The 24,608-nt window shown below is 40.1% G+C and overlaps 3 protein-coding genes across 7 annotated transcripts in view; 1 reads left to right on the forward strand and 2 right to left on the reverse strand.

Moving 5' to 3' along the window:
- Cdgapr (GTPase-activating protein CdGAPr) overlaps nucleotides 1–9,396 on the reverse strand; it is a 53,469-nt gene extending 44,073 nt beyond the window's left edge. Inside the window, exon 1 of one of the 3 annotated variants that reach the window (XM_076786990.1) lies at nucleotides 8,847–9,396. The gene's annotated coding sequence lies outside the window, so the exon portion shown is untranslated. Of the gene's footprint in view, nucleotides 1–8,383; nucleotides 8,530–8,609 lie in introns of those variants that run through there. The other 2 variants (XM_076786991.1, XM_076786993.1) reach the window with 2 other exon arrangements.
- A 142-nt stretch (nucleotides 9,397–9,538) lies between these two features.
- LOC143353592 (uncharacterized) lies at nucleotides 9,539–19,535 on the reverse strand. Of its 2 annotated transcripts, XM_076787043.1 has the most exons (3): nucleotides 19,141–19,535; nucleotides 16,859–17,009; nucleotides 9,539–9,562 (listed from the first exon to the last, which is right to left on the reverse strand). In XM_076787043.1, the coding sequence occupies exons 1-3, from the start codon at nucleotides 19,533–19,535 to the stop codon at nucleotides 9,554–9,556; spliced, it is 555 nt and encodes a 184-aa protein (XP_076643158.1). In that variant the 3' UTR covers nucleotides 9,539–9,553. The 2 variants fall into 2 exon arrangements, 1 of the variants encoding a protein (XP_076643158.1); XR_013082170.1 differs by lacking the exons at nucleotides 9,539–9,562; nucleotides 19,141–19,535 and adding an exon at nucleotides 18,494–18,614 and having other exon boundaries at nucleotides 16,058–17,009.
- A 199-nt stretch (nucleotides 19,536–19,734) lies between these two features.
- Nucleotides 19,735–24,608, forward strand: part of Acc (acetyl-CoA carboxylase) — a 28,441-nt gene continuing 23,567 nt past the window's right edge. Inside the window, exon 1 of one of the 2 annotated variants that reach the window (XM_076786985.1) lies at nucleotides 19,735–19,864. In XM_076786985.1, coding sequence (XP_076643100.1) covers nucleotides 19,834–19,864 — 31 coding nt within the window. In that variant the 5' untranslated portion in view covers nucleotides 19,735–19,833. Of the gene's footprint in view, nucleotides 19,865–20,512; nucleotides 20,538–24,608 lie in introns of those variants that run through there. The other variant, XM_076786987.1, reaches the window with a different exon arrangement.

The raw sequence follows: 24,608 nt of genomic DNA on the forward strand, positions 1-24,608 counted from the left end.
ATATCGCGCGGTATGTGCATGCTTATTCTCGAGAGGATTATAACTCGTCCCTACGTTGTAATACATATTATTAAGGGCCCGTGATAGTCCCGTGATTTTTTAATTAATAATTTCCATGCACAGATCCGTCTCGGTCTTGATCCGACGGGTCTCAAGTCTGTGACTAAACTTGTCACATTTTTTCCTCTGTATTATCGATATTATGAATTCTGACGCCAGAAACGTGCTTCAAGTTTTTGGCTTTGTTTCGCAGAGAATCAAGACAAATTATAGCTCAATTTGTAGCCGGAGATATTTTCTAGTGCGCGCCGCTCTCGATTTCATCCAGAAAACTCATCCAATGGCATAAAAATGCTAGGATAGACTAGAAATGCTAGGATGCATCCCAAATTGCTGAGCTCCCTAATTTCTAGGACCCCAAACTTCTAAGCTCCCAAATTTCTAAGCTCCCAAATTTATATTCTTATTTAAGGACGAAAACTTGAACCACGTGAAACGATTTTTTGACGGTAATGTAGTCACTCTACCTTATCGCGAATCTACAGAGGCCTTAGCGTTGAATCGGACCTCAAATACCGAATAAATAATTCTGTCAAATCCCTGAGTGTACCACAAACAGGAAATAATCTCAGCACTGTCCAGACGTTTCGAGACAATAGCAGCCGAATTTAATGAAAGGAAGTTATTTTCAGGAGTATCTGGGTTAAGATTCGTATCTGGATCGCGGTTGCCCCACCGCAATAAATGCAATAATACCCTGATCGAAGGGGGGAATCGAGATTATCGTTGGTCAAGGCACTCAGGACCGGCGAACGGACAAAGAAAAGTGAAAATGCCGATGGTATTAATTTCCACGGATAGCCCGCGGCGGCCCGATCTTATCCGTAAAGATCGAGAACACGAGACCGCCGCTGATGAAAGTTTCACGGACACAAGCAACACGGCTCGCGACTAAAACGCTGCATTTGTCGCGTCCCGAAGGCAGTCAGGTGAATTTGCTGTTTCCAATCTGACGGCCTTGTCGCGGCCTACGAGAGCGCGAGCAGCCATAATGATTCTCTCTCGAGCCTTAATCGCGGTAAAGTGTCGGCGCGTCTCATTGACTCGATTGTAATCATCGGCGAAGAATGAACGCCTCCGATCGGGCCGTCAAGGCTCCATTGACCCTCGAAAGGCGGACAGTATGCTAAGATTGGCTTCATTCCGAACAGGCCGCCCCTCTGCACATTCCCGTTTTCATCGTTTTGCCAAAATTGGATTTCAATGAAAAAATTCCTCTGCAAATTTAGCAGCTTCGATGCACTAATTTCAACCTGTTACAATCATTCAAGAAAGGAACAAAGAACTTTTGAATTGGCTTCTATTTTTAGTAATGCGGACAATTTTTATTTTGCACAAAGATCCGAAGTTTATAGATCAAATTATAGCCACTTGCATAGATTGGCGAGTTTACGTTAGAACGATCAATTTTTATATGAAAGTCTAACTACAGTGATTTCTTGTTATTTTTCTAACGTATTTTGTGAAATATTAAATCGCGAATTGCGACACTATAGACAAAATTGTCCGGTTGCACCACCCGCCCAGCCACACCCTGTATAGTTATAAAAATAGTTATAGTCCACCGTCCGAGGATTAATCTTATGGCTGTTTTAAAGTTTACCAACTTATTTTTCCCGTAAATGCATAAAATCCGCAGTCCAACAACAATACGAAAAACGTATTTCAATTAACCATTCTGTTTATACTGTATCACAACGATTTTTACATTTTATGAACAGACAGAATTGCAATTACAGGAAAATGCAGTATTGTTCTCATGAACATCAATGCATAGATTTGTATATTTTTGCATGTATAATTCAGAAATAATTATCTGTCGACAATTCCACGTGGAATGTCATTAAGCGCGACGAGAAAGCATCGAAGCAATAAATGAAATAACCTGACTGATTTTGTTAAGAAGTTGCCTACTCATGAAACCATAAAACCAAAAGCGATCCTGTCGGATAGCGTACGAGTTCGGTGTACGCGCGTTACATTCACACCAACACGTAATTGCACTATCTACAGGAAGCGTTATACAAATTAACGCTAATTTCTGTGGTTGCTAGCTTTCCAAAGCAATTAAGACAACGACTTGAAAGTAAAACGTAGGTACGAAAAAATACTGCCCCCGAGGCTATCACTTTTTCTGAAACATTCGCAGTTTCTCGCGGCCATTATAGTTGATTCTCTAGGACAGAGTCGTTCAGTGTCTGCCCGTACGGGCAGCGATTTCCTTGCCCTGGGCATACGCAGAACGGCGGGCACGAAGCCACGCCCCTGCAGGCTAGGCTGTATGTATTTGTCACACGCATTGTCACAGCTACGCGGTCAGTTATGGTCGCGCTGCAGCCTACCCCCACTCAAGACTTGTTCCCCCACCCTAATTTCCCCTTCCACCGCGCTATTCCCCCATGCTTCCGATCCGGTCTCGTGGCGGAGAGAGGGTAACTTTTTCCCCTCGATTCGTGCTCCCTCCCCTCATATGACGACACTGGCTTTGCCCACGGGCATTGGCGGGCGCCCTTGCCCGCTAATAGGCGTGTCGAGCAGCTCTGCTCTAGCACTTGCTACACACAAGAATCACTAGATTGTTGCAAATGCAATATTCGCGCCAGAGGATGCTTTGCTCGCGCAATGCTCGGTTTACTGCACGCATTCTGTTACTGTTATTATGATTCGCATCTGTTACGCACTGTACTGTAGCAAGGAAGCCGTGCATACTTAAATTTACGGGAAAAAATTTGATAGGGTGCTGGTCTTCGTGCAAAGCAAAAGTTTTCTGCATCGATTGCCATATAGAAAATTACTTTTCCTTTAACAGTTCTGATATATTGAAAATAACACATCAACATCTTTAACTCCTTTTCACATGTTTATCATTTTAAAACCCAACTGATTTTTGTTATGAATGCATAAAACCCACAATCTATTGATAAAACTACATATTATTTTGTATTCACCTTGGAAACGATTTCACGTAAGTAAAAGTAAAATTGAATTATGTTACTTTTCATGAAAGTTTGCATCCCAATGTTTTTCTTGAATATTTTTGTATGTGATAAATACGTAATGCGATGCAGCCTAGTTATTACAGTCACACGTAACAATAATTTAACACATTGCATGCGGGCTATTTCAAGGAAAGTGTTTTTAAAAGTCGCTGTAGCTACTAGAAACTACTATAATTGCGCACGATGTTTTCCAGTTCCACATTATGAACCGTTCTTACAATGACCTCCAATAGAGATCCGCATTTACACGAGTAATATAAAAAAAAACGTAATAATACTAGTCCCGCAAATAATGTGTTAATAATAAAGAAGTTTAACGGTAATTTAATAACTGTTTCTCTCAGTTCCACTTTTTGTTGCTATTAAAATTTTAGCACCCAATTCTTTTTAACGTTGTCACGAATGTATGTACAGAGATTAATTATTTTAATTGATTAAATTTTCTTCTTATAAAAATACGTTCCTTTAGTGATACTATTATCTCGAAATTGTCACTGAACAATTTAACCCTAGATATTAGCTTCAATATTGGAAGAAGGAAAAGCTGAACAAATTACAGTGAGCAATAGTGGAAATTCATTTGCAACCTCTTCAGACATGCCAGCACCTTTTCGTCCGCTTAATTTTAGTATGGCATTGAAACTCAATAGTAACTCGCACTAAACAAGAAAACACGACTGTTCGAATATTAGAATAGTTAGGGTAAGGGACCCAATTACTGTGGGGATGCCAATTATCGTGTCTACATTAATTATAAAAAAGGAATATTAAATGTTGTCATTAAAATCAGTTAATATATGTGTTATATATCTCTTTTTATATATCTATAATTATTATAGGCACAGCAATTGGCAACCCACAGTAATTGGGTCCCTTACCCTACTCAGTTATGATGCTAGATGCTATTTTTATTAATTTGTGTAATAAATATTTACATCTGAAGCATGTTGGGATATACTAAAGACTTCAGACATCGGAGGTTCGGGTAATCGAAGTGTTGTTGCAGTTCTGGAAAATTGATTGATAAGAAGGTTAAATGTTCAATTAATCCCCAGAAGGGAAAGCACGAGGTATCGTTTATGAATAGAACCTTGAAATTAGTTCCGTGCGAATTCGCAGATCATAAAGTAAACATGACCGAATCGGAATCACAATTAACGCGGGTAATGTTCCACGGGCTAATTAACAAACGGTCTCTCACGGAGAAACGTTTTTCATGGTAAAAGGAGCATCCGGTTGCGGATTCGCCGGCGAAACCGACAGTCATTCCTTCGTCGTTTTACATTTTTTCCACCGTCTATCTTTTTCCATTTCTTTCTTTCTTTCTTTCTTTTTGTGTTCAACTTCTGCCGCGAACGTGGAACGGGGAATACGGTTGAGGAACGACGAAAATAAAAGTGTAACAAAGCCACAAGTAAAAAGCCTATGGCACATCCGCTGCCATAAGGCAGGATCTTAAATGCTTGTGTGCTTGGATCGGGTTAATTGGAACGGGCCGGGGTAAGGAATCGTCGTTGAAGTTCATCTTACGAAAGAAATTATGGTTGTTGTCTCGCCCACGTGCAATGCAGAGATCGAAAAAGCTGTAGAACTTTACGGTAGATTCTGTAATACTCAACACTAACCATACCGAGCACAAAATGTGACCAGTATACAATTGTTTTGTAAAAATTACAAGACTGATGTTATTGCAATTTCTTTGGTAATTTATTAGAAGAAATTTATTTTATAATTTTTCGTGGGAACATCACTGTAATTTCAATAATGTTGCAATAAAAAATGTGAATACGTTATTTATTCGTAATATTTACGTAGGCAATTCGCAGTTCAAGCATAGAATTCCTGAAACATGAAAAAAGAATTTTGTTCATATCGAATATTGCAAACTCATGACAAGGTTAATTGACGACTTTCTATATTTGGCAAGATTTATGATAGCAGATAACATTCTGATATACCACGGTTAGCAGCATCTGTTCGGAGTGCTATTTTTATAACATTGCATAATAATCTGTATGTGCTTGCGAACCGGAAAGAATTAAAAAGTATTGCATCAATTTTTAATTAATTTTTCCAGACACTGTTTCATTTTAAAAAACCAAAAGGTCAGTGATATAACATTTGCTGATATTTTTGTTTAATCACACGCATCAGCAAAGATTGCAGAGCGTCATCAGGTCATAAATGTGCATGGTCAACAATCTATTTGTACTATTTCGGTCTACCACAACCCTGTATCAATTATGAAAAAGCTTAGTGGCACAAGCTGAAACAACGCCACCGCATATTTCTGGTTTCCCCTTTATTTTTTCTGCTACCAGACTGAATCATGTTATCGCTTTTCACGTGTGAATAATGTACAGCGGGTCCGAAAAATTGCCTATATTTAAACTGTCCTAATTTCGTAAAAAATTATCGTACGACAATTTTCGACTCATTTTGAATCTAGAATCCTTCCAATTAGCCTTCTTAGTTTTTGGAGATGTTTGAATTCGCAAAATTTTTCGGAAAAATGGATCTTCAGTTTCCCAACTGCTAAATTATGTAAAAATATCTTAGAGGTCAATGAACACTGCTTCGCGAAAGTAGAGGCATCAAGCTTTAAGATAAGTCCAGGATTATGGTTGTACTATTTGTTTTTACGAAATTATTACAATTGAAGTATCGACAATGTTTCGAGAACCGGAAATGTAGTGTTTAAATACATTTTGCATCCACCGTACATATACATTTTCGTTTGGAGATCGAAATATTCGGGAGTAATTTTTCATCTCAAGAAACTGAGAAATATGAATATCCAGATACCGGGGATATCAATAGCACTAATTTGGAGCATGAGGACGCCGTGGCTCGTCACGTGTCGACACAGCCTCTTGCGAAAGCGAAATGAATGAATAGTTGCTTCTATTGAAACATGCTCTAACTGCCCGACATTTTATACGCCTTAATGAATATTCCCTTGATACCGAAAAAGTTCAACCAGACGTGGAATATAAACCAAATCATTTTTTTTTTCGGTTTCTAACGCGAGTTCTATGAACGGTTCTTTACTATGTAGTTTCAAAAATGTTTTGCTATAATATAGAACTCAAAAATAGAAAGTTGAGCGTGCATTAATTGTAATGTAAGAGTTTACATTTTACTACTTGTCTGATATTTTTCATACTAAAAATCATTCATATACACAGACAGTACACGTGTAATGATAGTCATTATCAAGTAGAAATGAAAAATTCTAATTTATTCGTTTTATAGGTCTATAAAACGATCGGTTTACGGTAAACTGTTTTATTAGTCCACAATTTGCATATGCATATAAATCATAGTGAAAATAGCCCAACATTTTACAAAGAAGATTTGCAAATAAACGTTACCTTTGAAAGGAATTTTTCACAAATCCATTTGCACGGGCGTATAAATCTTTTTTTGAGTTCTATATTTTTTAATTTACCATTATTGAGGTTGCAAGATGTATTTGTAAGGAATTTATTCATTTGTTTCGCTAGCTATGTTATATTATGATAAAATCATTTTTGTAAAATAGTCATTGTGAGTCCACCGTAGATCTAGGATTTTAAAAGTTATGCCACTTGTGTAACATCCCCTGCGCATTGTCCCAGAACATTATTGCATCAAGGAAATAGAATTTAGAAGGTTGTTTACAGAAACGGTGAAATCGGTAGTGGGACGTCTTCAATCAATCTCGAAATGACTCATACTGCGAACTACAGTTTCGTTTCGCACGACTCCTTGGATGGTGAATTCGATCAATAAATTCGAATCCCTAGAAGTTAATTCGATCCAAGTGTGTTTAGGCTTCAGTGTCGCATGAGTCAAAACTGCCAGCGTCTACCGGAGTACTATCATTATTAAGAAAAAAAAAAGAGTGATAGACCTCCGTTCCGTGGGGGTACCAATTACCTATATTAATTATACTTATTTTTAAAGCATAATGAATACTAAAATTTAAAAAAATTTAATATCCTTCTTTTACTATTCATTATGCTTTAAAAATAAATATAATTAAAATAGACACAGTGATTGGATTCCTTACACTATCTGATGGAATCTCTAACAATTGAATTTTCAGTTGGGCCTCGCCTGCAACTGAGACTGTAACGGTCGTTACCGACAGGACTGTAATCTGTCACTGTTGTAACGGTCGTTTTACAATGGCGCGAGGGATCGGGAGACACCGCGTCAAAGATGCGCATAATCTAGCGGCCGATAGATGCGATCAGGCTAAATAACTTTGCGAAGTCGTTGACACGCCACTTGATAAAGCTTAACGAGCTTGATAGAGGCGAGTCAAGGTGGGGTTTTTCAGCAGGGAGAAGATTACGCTCTTCCGATAACTTTACTATGCCAAGGCTACAATCATACTCCGCTCGGTGCGACCGGAAGGCGAATGGTGCGCCGTGCAAACCTTTTTTCTTTCACGAATTCCCGCCCTTGCGTATTCTTATTCCCGCGATGACGTTCAAAACCCACGCAAGGCCGTGTCCGCTGCTTAATTTCAATCCGCACGGATTGTTTTTCCCTGTTCCGGTTGTGTACGAGCCACACAACGAGAAGTTAATTAGGCATCGTACACACGAGAACCCCTTATCACGTTACACGCGCACCAAACCCCTGCGTCGTGACTGAATTCTCATTTTTCCGTGTGCCTACACACCTATCCACCGATTCGCTTTTATTTACACTCTGTCAACGAACTTCTCCCACTCCCACACCCCGTTAAATGCCCGTCGCAGCCGCGCCGAAAACCTACGACAGTTTACTACGCAATTCTCACTAAACAGCATTTCCTTGAATTTCAGTACGAACGATAGCAGAACCTCGGAGAGCTAACAGTGTCGTTCGCGATCAATTAAAATCGCTTGCGACTCCTGCGGAGTACCACGAGCGCGTACACGTATCGAGTGTAATTGTAAACGAGACGTTTGACACTCGATCAAACCGTAAAAACAAGCTATCGCAGTTGCGCGAATTCTCCGAGCGGATTCAATACCGGAAACACCTGGATCGAACAGGTTTTCTAGCATAGAGGAACACCGAAATTTTGAGGTTATAAGTCCCGTGTCGCGGGACGTCGGAATCTCTCGAACGATTCGTTGCACGCGGTGCCCCGTGCGGAATCGTGGGTTAGGTGCAATGAACTTGGCGCACAAAATTGCGTCGCGGTAATGCGAATAAAATAAATGAGATACGGGGCGTATTTACATCGCACGGCCGTTGATAGCGCAATAACGGAAAAAAAAATCTATCGAACGTCGGTGCGGGGACGGGCAACGGGATATCGACTACGAACATCGTACTCTCACCTGAAACCACGAACGAGGAAAGTAACAGAGCGGTTATGTCAGGGGAACGACAATGTACCGATAAGTCTCTGCTGGCACATCGTAGACTCGGAGAGCCCTTTTACATCCTCCGCCATTTACTGCACCGTTACACGCACACACGAGTGGAAGAGAGAGAGAGAGAAAAAGAAGAACAAGGAGGGACACCGATATTATTCGGATGCTCCCAGGGATAATTAGTACTTACATTGGCCAAGCGGTACACCCGAAAAAATCATGCGAGCTGCCGAGGGATCGGTCATTTCGATATTCGTTTCGCGCGCCGATCGTACGCGAGTGCAAATAAGGCCACGTAAGGGACACCGAAACGGCACTTGCATACTAACAAGCGGGAAGCTCCTCTTCCCTTACCGTGTGTATATTAATATACGTTACTGCCGCGTGTAGACGCGCCGTTGCAATGCTGCTGGTGTGCGTTACGTACTTGCGTGAGGTATCACCACTCCCGAGGTTGAGGATCCCTGCCCGAGCGAGACAGAGACCAAAGGGGTTTAAGTCGAGAGAAAGAGAGAGGCAGGTTCACCACGAAGAAAAACACACGTCTGCCGGAACGCGAGCCATGTTTGTCCCCTGCGACTCAATTCACCGCGAGACTTCCAAACCGATACGGAGATCTTGTTGACAGTTCTCGCGTAGCATCGCCTTCGTTCTTGGCCACGGTTCTCACTGCGTTCGCGACGAAGTTAACCTTCATTTACAAGCGACGACGGAACGCTGTTTTCGACGCGCTGTCAGCCCGACCTGCCTAACCTGACCCTCGCGTCTTGACTGCTGGAACACCGAACACTACGCTTCGCACGCGCATCTACGCTTGCGCAGGATCGTGCCGGTTACGCTGACCGTGGCGCGAATGTTTGAAATCGATCAATCTCGAATTTCCCTTGACACTTTTAGCGCCGCGTCTACCAGAGTTATTCGTCGAAATTTATAAATGAATTTTAACGTTGTCGCGTCGACTGTAGCGAATTTGGTTAGGATCTGCAAAATGCAAAGAAAGTCCCCCTTTTTTTGAGTGTACTTTCGGTATCACATGTATTTCAACCGTTTTACTTTTATTTCGTTAGATAAGTTACTTTTATCTTATGGAATTCTTGAGACTGCCGAGCTGACACTCCAAGCATTACATGACGTTTAATGGATCTGCAAAATGCAAAAAAAGTGCACGTTTTGAGAGTGTACTTTCGCTATCACATGTATTTCAACCGTTTTACTTTTATTTCGTTAGATAAGTTACATTTACTTTATGGAATTCTTGAGACTGCCGAGCTGACACTCGAAGCATTACATGACGTTTAATGGATTAAAGAGTTTATTGATTTATTATAGTGTAATGTTACGGATATGAATGGCATAAAGGTAAAAAATAAAACAAATAACATGGTACAACAATAATGTTATATTTCTTTCACATTGTATCAGTCTTATCACGAAATTACAATAATGGGATAAGATTATACCGATGAGTCCTGTACCCTGTAAGCTATTTAATTATCGTTCGAAAAAATGTAATTTTCATGTATTAACGGTAACAGTTTCACCATAAAAGTAGTCTCTACCTCGTGTGAAGTATTCACTCCCAACATAGAGAAACAGTTTTCTTTGAATTTAACATTTACGCTATGTTTAATTATACCTGTTAGTGCACTAGCGAGCACCTGGCAAGATTTATAATCGTTGTCTAACGAAATATGATTATTGTAAATTACCTTTCGATCGCAATGTACAGTGAACTTTGTGTGAATACTTAATCGTTGTAATCTAAGTATTTCGTTTACTATAATTTTCGAAAATTCTTCGCAATCTTCAGAGTGTAATTTATGCTGTAATGCACAATTTTTTTTTTTTGTATAAATGGACAATAAAAGTGTTACAGTACCTATCGTAAAAATTGATGTACCTGTAATTGCAGCGATAAGTAATTTTTTTGATGAGAAAAATCAGTTCGACTTTCATTACTTGTTTTTTCAGTCAATGACAAAGAGTTTTTTGCGAAACGCAAGCCCGTTGCAGACTGACAATTTTCATACTCATTTCTCGCATATATGGTAGCAATTTGCGAGCTCTCAAAAAATACGTTCCTCGGAATAAAGTCATTGAACACTTCGTTCGAGAAATGTAAAATGCTTTTCGTACATTGACCATAGTTTGTAGCCTGTATCGTATAGTTTGTGCCATTTTTCGTTAAAGTAACATCTACGTGGTGGTATTTCGCTTTTCCAACGGAATTTTTCAAATTCCATTCATCGAACTTCTGCAGTAGCTATTCATTAAAGGATGAAACAACTATTACATGGTATCTGTTAATTGCATGATAACCATACATATTATCTAGATTAATTACAATTACAACGCGAAGGGTCATACTTTAGTAACAATAAGGCCGAGAATCTCCGTATCCAGCACAATGTTGTCCATAATGCCAAGTGTACTTCTGTTCGAAATTACTATACCTGGAAAGCCCTGACCTCTAGGTACAGAAAGGGTTAGTTAAAGGTACATCTCTATCGATAATAAAACGTTGCTCGTAGCGGGATCGCAGTGAATCACGATGGCGGTGTGGTGTCGGTATACGAATTCTTCATGTTGCGGCGTGGTGCACCTGCCTTAGTAGCGGACGTAAAAAAATCCATGTATAAGAGGTGACAATAACTTAATACGTCGTGATCGATTACGTTCGATCGTTTCCGTACAATAATCGGGGATAAACAGTGCCGGGTGGTGTTTTTTCTCGTCGAAACGGAAAAAAGAATCATATCGAATGACAGAACAGGAAGGAAAAGACAAACCTAACCTCAGCGAGGAGCGTACTACTCCACCGCGTAGGACTCGTCACCGGTGAGTATCTCATTTTCCTAGGACCATGAGCTTTCTATCCTTTCCTGCTATTAGAAAATCGTTTGAACAGCAATGCGAAAAAGTATTCCCAGTTATGATTACGATTCGTTACGTTCGGTATACATCGGTTGGTAACGCGTGCTCCTTGGATACACCGCACGCTTCATATGGACCAATCGTAAGGCGCCATACGTCGCCTGACTCGCGAATAGTCCAATCAGAGCGCTCTGTCAATTTTTTGATTACCTCGTGTGAAAATCCATTGAGTCCGCGACCGCTAACTATACGTAAATAATTATAATACGCAATGGAAAAAATTACGTTGCTCATGACTATTCAGCGTAATATTCGGTATTATTTTTTATTTCTCGTAAACGAGCAGTCATTATGTACTTTGTGCCAACGTACCCGCGTAGCTGTATCGTTGCATAGATAACACTAAAGGAAAAAAAGAAAACGTCGAAATATGCGAATATTCACGTCGTGAATTCAATTAGCAAGAACAAGTGCAATAAATTTAATGTTTTCTATCGATGAAATTATATTTTGCCTGAGTTACATAACGATCGACATTTGTTATTCATTCTTTTTAACAGCGTTATTTCATAGACTGCGAATTAACTTATATTCTGTAGAGCCAAATATGATGTACTCGAAATCGATGAAATGTTCGACGTACTCGAATATTAAATAATTTCAGTTACAATCCTAATAAATGGATAATAAAGGTTCCATTATTATGGAATATTCCCAGTACTCTTAGTACACAATATTGTTACATTTCTGTACTTGTGTATGCAGGGTAAGGAACCCAATTACTCTTGGGGTACCAATTACTTATTTTAAAAGCATAGTGGATATTAAAAACGAGATATATAACATATGTATTAACTGATTTTAATAAAAAAATTTAATACCTCTTTTTCAATATCCATTATGCTTTAAAAATAAGTATAATTAATACAGGCACAGTAATTGGGTCCCTTACCCTACTTTGCAGTTTCCTCAGTCTAACGATTAACGATCGCAACGCTCGGAAAATGTTAGGTCACTTAAGAGAAATACTGAATGCGATTTTCGACGGTGGCGATCATATTCAAACGAGAAAAATACAGTTCGAATTGAATGGTTCGCCAGTAGCCTCGGGTACAAGCGTACGCGCGACCGTTTATGTTACGAGTCAGAAAGAATTTGTTTGCTTCGATCGTTATAGCGCTAGCGTGACATGCGTTGTTATTAATCGCATACGCGCGTCGTCAGTTATGCAATAAGCAATACTGCACTTATCAATGAGTGGTGCGTGCAAATCGTACGATTTTCACGATTTCGACGCTCACGCGATTATTATTGTTTAATCTTCAGAAATGTCGCTAATATCTAATCGCGTTGTTACAAATAAATTTCAATGTACTCGACGTTAAAAACATTTCAGAGTTTTTCGAGGAGTCTAAAGGAACCTCGAAAAACTACGTTCGTTCGTTTCGTTAAGGAGTTGTTGGTCCACAGGCAACTATAAAAATACATGTCCACAGGGACACTATGCTCGTTTGCGAAACTACCTCGCGCCAAATATACTCGCAATTCACGCGATCGCCTTTCAACGCGCGCTAGCGATTTTATCGAGGAGACCATGCTGTGTGTACGATTATCTGGTTCGCACGATAATAAACATTGAAACCGTTGTAGATATGTGTATTGCACATAAGAGATGATAACAGATATAGTAATACAAGTATTCTATCAACGCGCTGTTCAATTCTATTTATCAGCTCGTTGCGAGACTTTTACGACATAGAAGAAGTAACAAATATTTAGTAATACATTTCTAACAAATGTGTTTTTCTTTATATATATAATATGCATTAGGATTCGGACTGTTTGTCAACTTGCAGTTCAATTTATGATTGATCGCAGAGTAATCTTCAAGTACATTTGCTTATTGTATTTCATCTTTTCACACTCTCACGTGAAGCTGTAGGTGTATCTGCGACGATAAATCTAAGAATCGGAGAATCTAAGTCGTTACATCTTATTCCAGTAATTTCCCGTATTTTCGTATTCTCATTCTCATATTTTATGGAAACTAAAACAAAGGACAAATTGATTTCACTGATCAAAAGATTCTCTCCGTTAAACGGGAAGTAGAAATGCAAAGTTGTACATATGTAATATGAATTAGGATTCGGACTGTTTGTAAACTAGCAGTTCAATTTATGATTTATCGCAGAGTAATCTTCAAGTACATTTGCTTATTTTATTCTATCTTTTCACACTCTCACGTGAAGCTGTAGGTGTATCTGCGACGATAAATCTAAGAATCGGAGAATCTAAGTCGTTACATCTTATTCCAGTAATTTCCTGTATTTTCGTATTCTCATTCTCATATTTTATGGAAACTAAAACAAAGGACAAATTGATTTCACTGATCAAAAGATTCTCTCCGATAAACGGGAAGTAGAAATGCAAAGTTGTACATAATCGTATTTTAGAAATTTACAAATAGTCGTGTAAAGACCCACAGTAGAACGTACGAGTGTCTTAAATATTTCGCAGAGGCCCGTAGCCTAAATTGCATGCTACCCCTGCTAACACAGGAACTAACGGCGTTCCACTCGAACTAGCAGCGACGCCGGGTGCAAAGGGTTAAAATGGATTATATTTTTCCCCAGTAATCTTCGTAGAACACGACGCGGGATCTTGTAATGCCCGGTTAGTGTTGAAACGGTTCAAAGACCTTGACGCGACGAAACTAAAGGGTACGATCTCTTTACCTTGGGAAACGATCGCCAAAGGTTTTCGTGAAGTTGCGCGGTTGTTTTTGTTGATAACTTGAGAGCACGTTCCCGGACGATGCCGATTCGTGTGGCTCGGTATCGTTCGATCAAAGATCACGAATCGAGCACGCGGCCCGCGATCAAGGGAGGACAGGCTGTCTCTTCGTCGGATTAACTATCCGGAACGTTCGTTTTCGACAGATAACCGGGGACACGTTCCTTATCGGACGATATCGTGCACTCTTCGCGCTGAATCTCTCGACCAGTCCAAAATTAATGTTAACGAGCCAACCGTTTTGCACTGTCGTTCGATCGAACTGGCGAAGTTGTATTGTCCATGCGTGGAAACTAATCTATCTAAACGCTGGACACGATCGTTTAAACAAACACGACAGTAACTGAAATTGAATTACAAATTTTCGCTATAAACACTTGTTGATACCACTAGTGGTTGCACACGAAGTTATCGATATCATCGATAGATGCACCGTCGGTTAATGAACGAGAATTGTCCATGAAGGTTGGGTACTGTTTACATGTTGATCGAAAGTATGCGCTATGAAGTTTATTGGACACTGTTTGCTCTGATAAAAGTTGTCGATGATAGTGCACCGGTGCGTATGTATCGCTATTCCTACTGTTTCCAGTTTCTAGAGTCTTATCTATCCGTTGGAAACGATGATTCAACGCATGAAAATGAATGGCGAAGCTTTCTTGTAGAAAGGAAATATTTACAACATTTCGTTCAGTGGCGAATTTATACTTCCGCCGTCTAGGGGGCTACCTCCCCTTAAATATCCAACTCCCTCGCTCGCTCCCTTTTAGGTTTTCTCCCCATAGGTTTATCAATAGCACAAGGCACGTAATCATTAGTACTACCCTAATGTCGTTCAACCTGTTTTTCAGATTCTGGGGGGAGTTAGGTAGTTGCATTCTGCATTCCCCTCCCGTAGGCTTTGAGTTCTTGTAATTTCATAGAACGTCATACAAACATTTTTATTTTCAAATTAGTCAGCGTTCTTATTTATTTGTTTCCATTGTGGTGCCTTCGGTATTTTTCCAAAAATTTTCCGCCCCTGGATTTTGCCCCCTCTCCCTCTTTAAATCCGCCACTGATATACTTATTTTTCAGACCTAACACTTATCGCCAGAAGAGTCAGAGACTTCAATCATATTTTCGACTGCTTCCCAAAACACATTCGACAATATCTGCTGCACACTTTTGTCTATAAGCAACATGTCGGTTGCCGTGTCAGTTACCTGCGATCGACGTTCTGCAAAATGAAATAACCCGCAGTGCAACCGGCGAACTTTGCACCCATAGTAACCAGAAGATTTACAACCTGTAAATACTGTTACAACTCATAGTTACAACCGTCACACTAGTGCCCTAACACGGCGCACAGTGGGCAATTTGGACAAAATCGGATTCAAAATCAAGGAACTTTCGATAGGAATGAGGTAGAGCGATGAAATCTTTTTTAAATGAAAGCTGCAACTTTGTAGAATATGGGAAAAATAGAGAGATTGTGGTACGAACGTTTTTTAACCTCGAGAAAATTCGTTAAACGCGCACAAATTCAAGAAAATTTTTGTTTTTCCAATACCACGCGCGGAAAAAAATTTTTTTTAACATGCTATATATCATATCCCATAGGTTTTTTCACGCTGATTTCAAATCTGGTCTCAAAATTTGTCTACGACCTTAGGATTTTGCAAAAAATAGATTTTTGTGACAAAAACTAATGAAGTCATTCTTTCGTTGAAATGATTGGATGGTAATAATCTCTCTATTTTTCCCATATTCTACAAAGTTGCAGCTTTCATTTAAAAAAGATTTCATCGCTCTACCTCATTCCTATCGAAAGTTCCTTGATTTTGAATCCGATTTGGTCCAAATTGCCCACTGTGCGGCGTTGACCCGACTGGCATAACTCCGGTGATCGCCGTGTTAATATTGGCTCAATGCAGCGAACACGTTCACCGTAATATTTCATTGAATCTTCCGAATTTTTCATCCGAATTTTTAATTGAATCTTCGTCCTGTCATCGACACGATGAAAACTGTGCCAACCAGCAGATTATGCTGTCAGCTGCCGGGTTGACGAACGGGTGACTCGGTGTGTAACAATCGAGCGGTACCAAGATCAGATAAAAATGGGGAGGACGATTCGCGTAGAAACGTATCCGCTGACTGGATCGTTTATTTGCCACGGTTTTTTTTACGTGCGCTCCGCCATGTAACAAGACTCGGGCCGTGTATTACATAACGTTACACAGACGATACTCGGCTAGTACTTACATCGTGGCTCTTACAACACACGCACGCACAGACGTCACCGTGGACGTACGTACGTATGAACGATACCGGCGTCCTTCCTCCTCGCGATAATAACCATCGACGCGCAAGAAGTGCGCGAGAGTGACGATTCGAATTGATTAAGGTAATACCGGAGAACTTGCAACCGGGTCGCACCGACCAGAAGCAGCCAGGAAAATCACTGTGCACGATTTTTCAACGCGACCACCGAACAAGATCATATTTTTGGTCGTGAAACGTTGTTTGCGAAGAACGTATACATGAATCTTCTGTGGCAGTGATGGATTTTTAAACATTTGTTTTTTATATTCATTGCACAGTCACTGCCCTGAACACGGCGGTTAGGACCACGGACTGATCGCTTACGCTTACAGTGAAATTTCCGTAATTACAGAGCCCCCCTCCCCCACTATCCTCCGAAAAATAGTCAGATATTCATGTGCACATGAACACATATTCATTCACGTGCAAAGTATAACATATGTATCAAAATTAGTATCTACATACCCACAGACACTGCGAGGGAACCTCAACCCGACAATTGTGTATTGTCCGCGTGGACTGTCTTCGAGTAACGAGCTGTGAGGCACGATTGACCATGTCAAAAACCGATGATCTTCGAGTTGCCCCGCGGCAGCTTCGTAATATCTGCACATAGCTGTAAACACGGTTTATTATGTATTTCCATTCGGCGCCATTGCTTCTTGTGCACGAGGGCAATTTCCGGGGAACAAATTCATTCATTTGTTCTTCCTCAACTCTCTTATTGACGATACGATAAAGAAAATTGTGAAGACATGCTAAATTGATTCGAAATGAACGTACAAAAAAATGGAATTTGTCAAAAAAAAAAAAAATGCGTGTTGATGGAGACGTTCGAGGGAGCGCTGTATACTGTGCTTTTAAAACAGCTTTTCGTACGTGAGTCTATTGTAGAAAGGCACAAAGAAATTTGCCACGAACAGTTTATGATCCTCGATCGATCAAGAGCACAGTTGTACAAATAATGCACGAATGTGCAGGACAATTGTTGAAGGGAGATAGTATACCGTTGAAGAGTATGAATAGTAGAAGAACGCTTGTAAAAATGCAGAAACAATGTCGTAAGGACGAGGCAGTTTAGAATATTCAAGTTAATAAAAATATAGTATCGTATTAGCAAAAATTAATAAAAACAACTGATACCGGATTTCTTAAAAAAAAAAAAAAAAAGTAACACTTGAGATTGTGGTATCGATGAATATATTGTACAAAAAGTTAAGGTCACTCTTAACGGTAGTCGCAGATAACGGGCACGAGGATGATAAAAAGTACTTTGGTGTCATAGAATTATTTGAATAGAAGGACAGAGACAAAATGGAAAATTCTTGAATATTCCGATCCCTCGGTGACAGAATTTCGTGGAGATATCTATATATTATAGATATGAAGGTCACGCACAATGATACGTAAAAGCGGAACAGTAAACAGACAGAAGGTAACGACAACGTCGAAGGTTGAACAAGTAAATCGAACCCAGAGTATCGTATCATTCCAGGTATGGAATTGATGCAAAAGCACAATTGTTTAGTCATCAAATATTTGATTTTCATATCTGACTTTGTCAAGTCTTATTAGGGATTAATATAGGAGAACAAATTATATCGACCGAGGAGTAAAATGCAATCGAAAAGCATTTATAGTAGAATCACACTATTTAAACATTTAGAAAATACTTTCCGTTAAAATTCTGACCGTTTGATAAATTTCAAAAGAATTCGACGCGCTATGTCCTCGTCGCGAGGTATAGAAAGTTTCCTAATTCGTTTCAGAACAAGGTTGCAAACAAGATGAATTCGGAGATCGCCTCGCGTGATATAATACACTGCTGGCCATAAGTATTCGGACGTTCGAAATTTTACTATAAATTGCTGATATTTAACACGTTGACTGCCATGCCAGTTCCAATACGATCGGACCAACATACTTCATGATATCAGAATAGAAAAGACATCTCTTACGACAGTACAAAAATTGATTTTTAAATTTCATACAAATATTGTGGTACCCATATATGACCGACGTGGCAATCAAAGTATTAAACTATTACAACTCGAGCTCATTTCATAGCGTGAGGCATCGGCTTTCAGAATCTTTGCTTACTTTCTTTCTATGGCACTTGTGCATCATGTAGCAAGAGGATCTCCCTCTCTCAAAAGGACTCTCGTTTTGCAAATTCGAACGCGTCCGCGAAGATGGAATATTTTTCTGCGCGTTTGAATCTACCGTAGAGTTGAAGGTTGAAGCTACTTCTTTAAAACGACCTCTCAACACGATTGTTTCCAGTCATTCTACCGAACTTTGAACAATACATCGCGTCTAAACATTGGGGAAAACTTTATTTTATGGTCTGTAACGTGCAACTTCTTGTACTCGTAACTTCTGCGACAGCGAGACTAAGTGCACTGAAATGTGACACTAAATGTGACACTTCATGAGTGCGAGACATACAATCAGTAAAAAACGTCTCCTTTTCCTTTCGACCAAACGATTCGGGTTTCCTCAAGAACTGAGAAGGATTAGTATACTACGTGGCGTGTACAAAATTTCTTAGAAAATTTCACCGAGACACGCTGAAACTTCGAAAAGATTTGATCGACACTGCCAGGAGTTATAAACGACTGAAAATAGTGGAAAATGCTGTTCTTCGTGACATTCGATCTACGGCTAATTTAAAAACAAATAATTTCCATACAAATTGTACACAACCGAATTGTCCGAATTCATTAGTCATTAGTCCGATACTATACCTACGAGCAGGAACAAGGCAGCGTTGATAAGACGGTAGCGCACTGTTCGGAAAATCGCTCGGAAGACTCACTCGCGATAGGTGTCGATCGCCGGTTGGTTTCGTGTGGTCACGGCGATTTATCGATGGCTGCGGGTCGTCGGACAGCACGAAAGAAGGAGTGCTGGCGCGAGTTGTGTCGTCGTGTGTCCGGCGACCCTTGAACCCTGTCGTCCGGTCTCTTTTTTCCCCGTATCGTTCTCGCGACGGACTCCGCGGCCGTTTCCCGAACGCCGATTTCCTCTCCTCAGCAGACGTACTCGAAGTCAGCGGCGTGGCGAGTCCAATACCACCGCCACAGTGCGTCGTCGTATCTCCTTTGGTGCTCTTCGTGGTGAAACGTTCGTCTTGATACATCCGCGGCGATGATGAGGAACCGCGGACCCAGCGTTTGAACGCGCGGTAAACACGCACAGAGAAAGAGAAGACAATAAAAACCCGGTTGCGAATCGCCGATCCTCGATCCGGGTGTTTCCGTCAGATCTTCAGGATCCTCCGGCCGCCAGTGTTCTATCCCACGATAGGAATCTTTTCTTGTGACAATTTCAGAGTCGTCCGGAGTTAAAAACGCGACAACGATACAGGACGACACTTCGTAGAGCCAAAAGAAGATCGAAGAAATCGAAGGGGATCAGGAACCGAAACCGTATCTGGTATGATTCGGGGACTTCTGGACACTTTCCTCGGTACATTGCTAATTTCCTAATCGTTCGAACGCGTAACGCCTCGCGTGACGAGCATTCGAGATCGGCGTACTCCCCCGGAACGTTCTCTCTCGCCGTCGAATTAGACTCGATCGTGTTTCCGTTTTGCGCGGATTATCGTACACCGGGTATGATAGAGCACACACATATTCTTTCTCGTTCTCTCGGCTTGATCGCGGCTCATTATCTGGACGGATCATTCCGTCGATGCTCGTTTCAGTATCAAGGTTCGATGGCCCGCGTAATATTCCATTCGGTCGGTGATCATCGCGAGCCACGAGCCGATCCCGAGATCGGTCTCCCAGCGTTATCGAGAACCCGGGCCGGTTACTTGCGGGTTCGTGATATCGAGGGTGAAGTGTTCAGAATATCTATCATCGGCGAGCAACTCGGTCAGAGGTCGAACAGATGATCGGGTCGCTTGATCGGTTGAACAATTCTTTCAAGGTCACGATCACGATCGCCAAACTGACTCCCGAAGCGTTTCAACCGTTCTTCGTCACTTCGCTCTTCGTCTTCCTCGGCTTCTCCCTTGCTGCGCTAACACGCCGGTACGCTCGCCTTGGACAAATTTTATTCGATCGGATCCAGGAACGGTGGCGGTCTGACCTTTCGCGAATTGTTCGTTTGGTGTGCGGTCTTAAGAGGATTGAGGGTGAGTAACACCAACGTAGCCTCATCTGGTTTCGCTTCTTCGGCGCTACTTGCCTCTTGATCCGCGCCTCATCGATTTGATTAATCCTTTGTCATCATCTTTCACTCTTTCTCTCTCTCTCTCTCTCTCTCTCTCTCTCTCTCACACTCTGTCCCATTCTCGTTTTGCTACGGTGAGAGTCGAGCTCTCGGTTTTTCTGGGTTGCTTCTTTGTACCGATCCCCTACCATCCATCCATTGTGTTCGGCTTTTGTCGGTGATTCTGACAGGCAGGGAATGCGGGCTTTTCATTCATGATTTCATTTACGCGAAACACACGCCAACGATTAGATCCACCATCGCATGGTCGATTGGCATGCCAAGAACGTTGCTCCATGGGTGCCTCGGAGACGTTCGGGACGTGCGTGATTTTGTGTCGTGATCGATGCTAACAGCGGGTTCATAGTGTTCGGGGCAGGTGGTTCGAGATAAACTTCATCGAATTCGGTCTAATTTGAGGTTTCATTGAAGACGTTCGCGGACAGTTGTGACGCCGCCTGTGCGTCTTTACGGAGAATTATTTCGCTTGAACCTGTCGTTTCTGTTCAATTCTGTCGTTTTTGCTTCGGAGGGATTAACACTTTCACTGCCAAACTAGAACCCGAAAAAATTCCATAGAATCGAAGTAAGTTATTTAATGAGATAAAAATTGAAAAAAGTTAACCCTTAGCACTCGAGTGGTGACTCTGAAGCACCACTAGAAATTGTTGTGGCAATATTTCAAGGAAATTACAAAAAATATTACAAAATATTTGTTACATTACAAAATTTGTATTCAATAGACTACGAAACATTTAAACATTATATGTGGAAATCGAATCAGTTTCGTATGAACAAAATGAAAATATTCTAAGACGGAAGAAAAATTTAGTTTTAGAATGAAAGTAGCGCCGAGTGCAAAGGGTTAAATATATGATATCGAGCAGTCCTCCAACTTTCTTGCATTTTACAGATCCTAATCAAATTTGGTACAATGGATGTAGTAACGTGAAAATTCATTTTAAAACCTGGGCAAATAATTCCGTCACCCACGTATGGGTGACATGATAGTCAACGTGTTAACACGTTGAATGTCATTGGTGGTCATCGAATTACTGAAAAATGATTGTCACTTAATATTAACGCCACAAAATATAGATTTATGTATGCTGTAATGAACTAGATCATAGTGCAGTGAACTCGCGCGAAAAATTCGCGTGGGCAGTCAACGTGTTAATTTAATTTCGAGAATTGCTTGAAATTGTTAGTTACCGTATACGATGCGAGTAAGTAATTTACATCGACTTCTTGGGGGAAACGCAAGAAGTTAATTCTCTGTAAGGATACACCTAGAGCATGTCTCTTTTGGTATAACTTCGTGGAAAACGGAAGCAAACTAACACAGTGCGCGCATGTCTTTTATCACTACGACGTGATAAGTAGGTCTGAGGAATTTCACAGTCTCCTCTCAAGAAAGAAATACGTAACGCGTATCGTGTGTGTAATCGTGTCCATCCTAGACCAACCGTTTCAAGTAATTTCGTATTGTTCTTAATATTCCTATCGATGCATTTAAAGATCGCCCAAAGTGATTCAAACTTTATAGAATCTAAACAGCAAAGGATTTACATTTCTGCAGTATTGTTTAAAAAATACGTTAGTGTAACGATTTCAATGTAATTAGATGCGCATACATTTCATCGGTATCTACTAACAGAAAAATATTACATAATCGTTGGTCATTTACGGCTTCATTGAAAATGTAACAGAAATGCGAAACACGAGGACAACGCTAACGGTAGTTTTGTACTGTTCGGAAATCAATCAGCGATGTTTGCAAAACTTGACTATAACAGTTGTTTTTCCTAACTATAGTCTTTCAAGGCGTTGAACGCAGCTCGGTCAGCGTTATACTGTTAATCTATTCCTACTTTGTACCGTAACTTTGTACCATTGTATTTCGCCTTTTTGTTGGAACTTCTTAACCGGAGCTACGAAAGTCTCATGTTTATGGAATATTTTTCTTTTATTTATACCCACGGACAAATAACTAGCGGAACACCCTGTATAGATTAGATACGATAACCTAGAGCAGTGTCGGGAAATTATTACGTCACGCTCACCTGTGGCCGTTTTCGAACTTTCAGCGCCACGGCTCTTTCCGTCAGGCCACTGCGCTGGCGCGAACAGAATAAAGTACACCGTGTATTGTATCGAAGTACGATAATAATGTTCGAGCCTATCAAAGTCGATTTATGCAAATTAATATTGTCAGAATACAGGATTGACTCGATGCGGCCACAGCGCGTTGTATAGTGCTCATATTGTGATGGTAATCCTCAGGTCGTTGAAATTTAGAAACACGCAACGCACAACGAGCCACGGAAAATCTTTTTAATATTTTCAAGTAACGCTTCAAATGCGCTGAAAGGAATAAAGTAAGACACACTGTCACGGCTGCTTCGCCGCCGATAATTGTCGGATAAATCATTATAATTAAAGCAGTAGAACTCCGTATTAATCGAATACCCTTCCTCGTGCGTTGCTTGTCACTTTATATAAAATCATGCCGTCGCATATTGGGATCCATAGTCTACCAACCTTTTCCACTCGAAGCTATTTTGACTCCAAAACGAAACATTTTTTCCAACCTAGAATATTTCCCTTCTATATACTTTTTTTTTTTCGTGTTATACATATGGAAATGGTGCAATTTGCTCGTACAACACTGAAGTGTTTAGTAATTTATTAAATACAAACAAATTTAATAATGTAAAAAGTATTTTGAGTAATGATACTTGATTAACTAAGGGTTAATTAATTTTCTTCCGTTTAACCATAAGACACCGAATTTCCGCGCGAAATAAAAATTGTTTGCATCAATTCCAAGCAGCAGGATTCAAATAAAAATTGATTTCAACCTTTTCGCATTCACTTTCTTTTATTCGACCATGAGATTCCGAGTTTCCGTGTGAAGTAAAAATTGTTTGCATCAATTCCAAGCAGCAGGATTCAAATAAAAATTGATTTCAACCTTTTCGCATTCACTTTCTTTTATTCGACCATGAGATTCCGAGTTTCCGTGTGGAGTAAAAATTGTTTGCATCAATTCCAAGCAGCAGGATTTAAATAAAAAGTGATTTCCATCTTGTTTGATTTATTTTCTTTTGTTTGAACATAAGACTGTGGATCCTCGAGAAAAATCAAAATTGTTCAAGCCAACTCTAAGCAGCAGGATTCAAATAAAAAGTGATTTCAATTTTTAAGCATTTCAATACTCCCAAAAACAATGGTAGAAATATCGATAGAAGAAATAGATTGTCAGTTTAGCGAAAATAAATTTTCCAGAAAATTCCAATACCATTTTGTAGATATATCGTAGGTCAAGTATTATTTATGTAATCTTTGCTACAAATAAGCGACTGCTTGTAGACCTCCGTTTCCTTGACTTATCGATGATACGAAATATATCTTTTCGCTTTGCTGGAACAACTAAATGGAATACCTACTACGAATATTTATTATCTTGCTGAGCAGACTAACAAAATGAGAATGACGTTTTGGATTTACTTTAGATTTGTATTATCGTGTATTGTTCATACTACACACTGTGCATATAGCAGTCTCGGTTCCTCGAGGTTAAACTGGCATCATACCGCACAAACAAACGTTTTCAAGAATGATTGTATGCGCATATTAAAGTACTACGCATTATAGCAAAATTCTAATTGATTCAGTGTGAAAAATATCTCTAATATCTTTGTAAAAAAAAAAAAGAGAACAATCGAAAAATAGTTCAACGCTTACCACAACGTCTAACGATTATTTGTGACCTGCAAAACGTTTCTCATAGAAAAATTTCGAGTATCGTTAACCCATAACCCAAAGGAGTGTTCAGATTTCTGTATGGAGATGGTTTCTTCTTACTAACGTTTGTTAATAATTTCGGGGAAAGCCTGATAACCCAAAATATAACGTAACATGTGTTATTATTACCTCATTAGGCTGTTACGCAATTGGTGGTTCCCAAACAATCCACATCGACTAGTAAATA

Source organism: Halictus rubicundus, chromosome 4 (assembly GCF_050948215.1).
Source record: "Halictus rubicundus isolate RS-2024b chromosome 4, iyHalRubi1_principal, whole genome shotgun sequence".
In the NCBI taxonomy this organism is placed as follows: domain Eukaryota; kingdom Metazoa; phylum Arthropoda; class Insecta; order Hymenoptera; family Halictidae; genus Halictus; species Halictus rubicundus.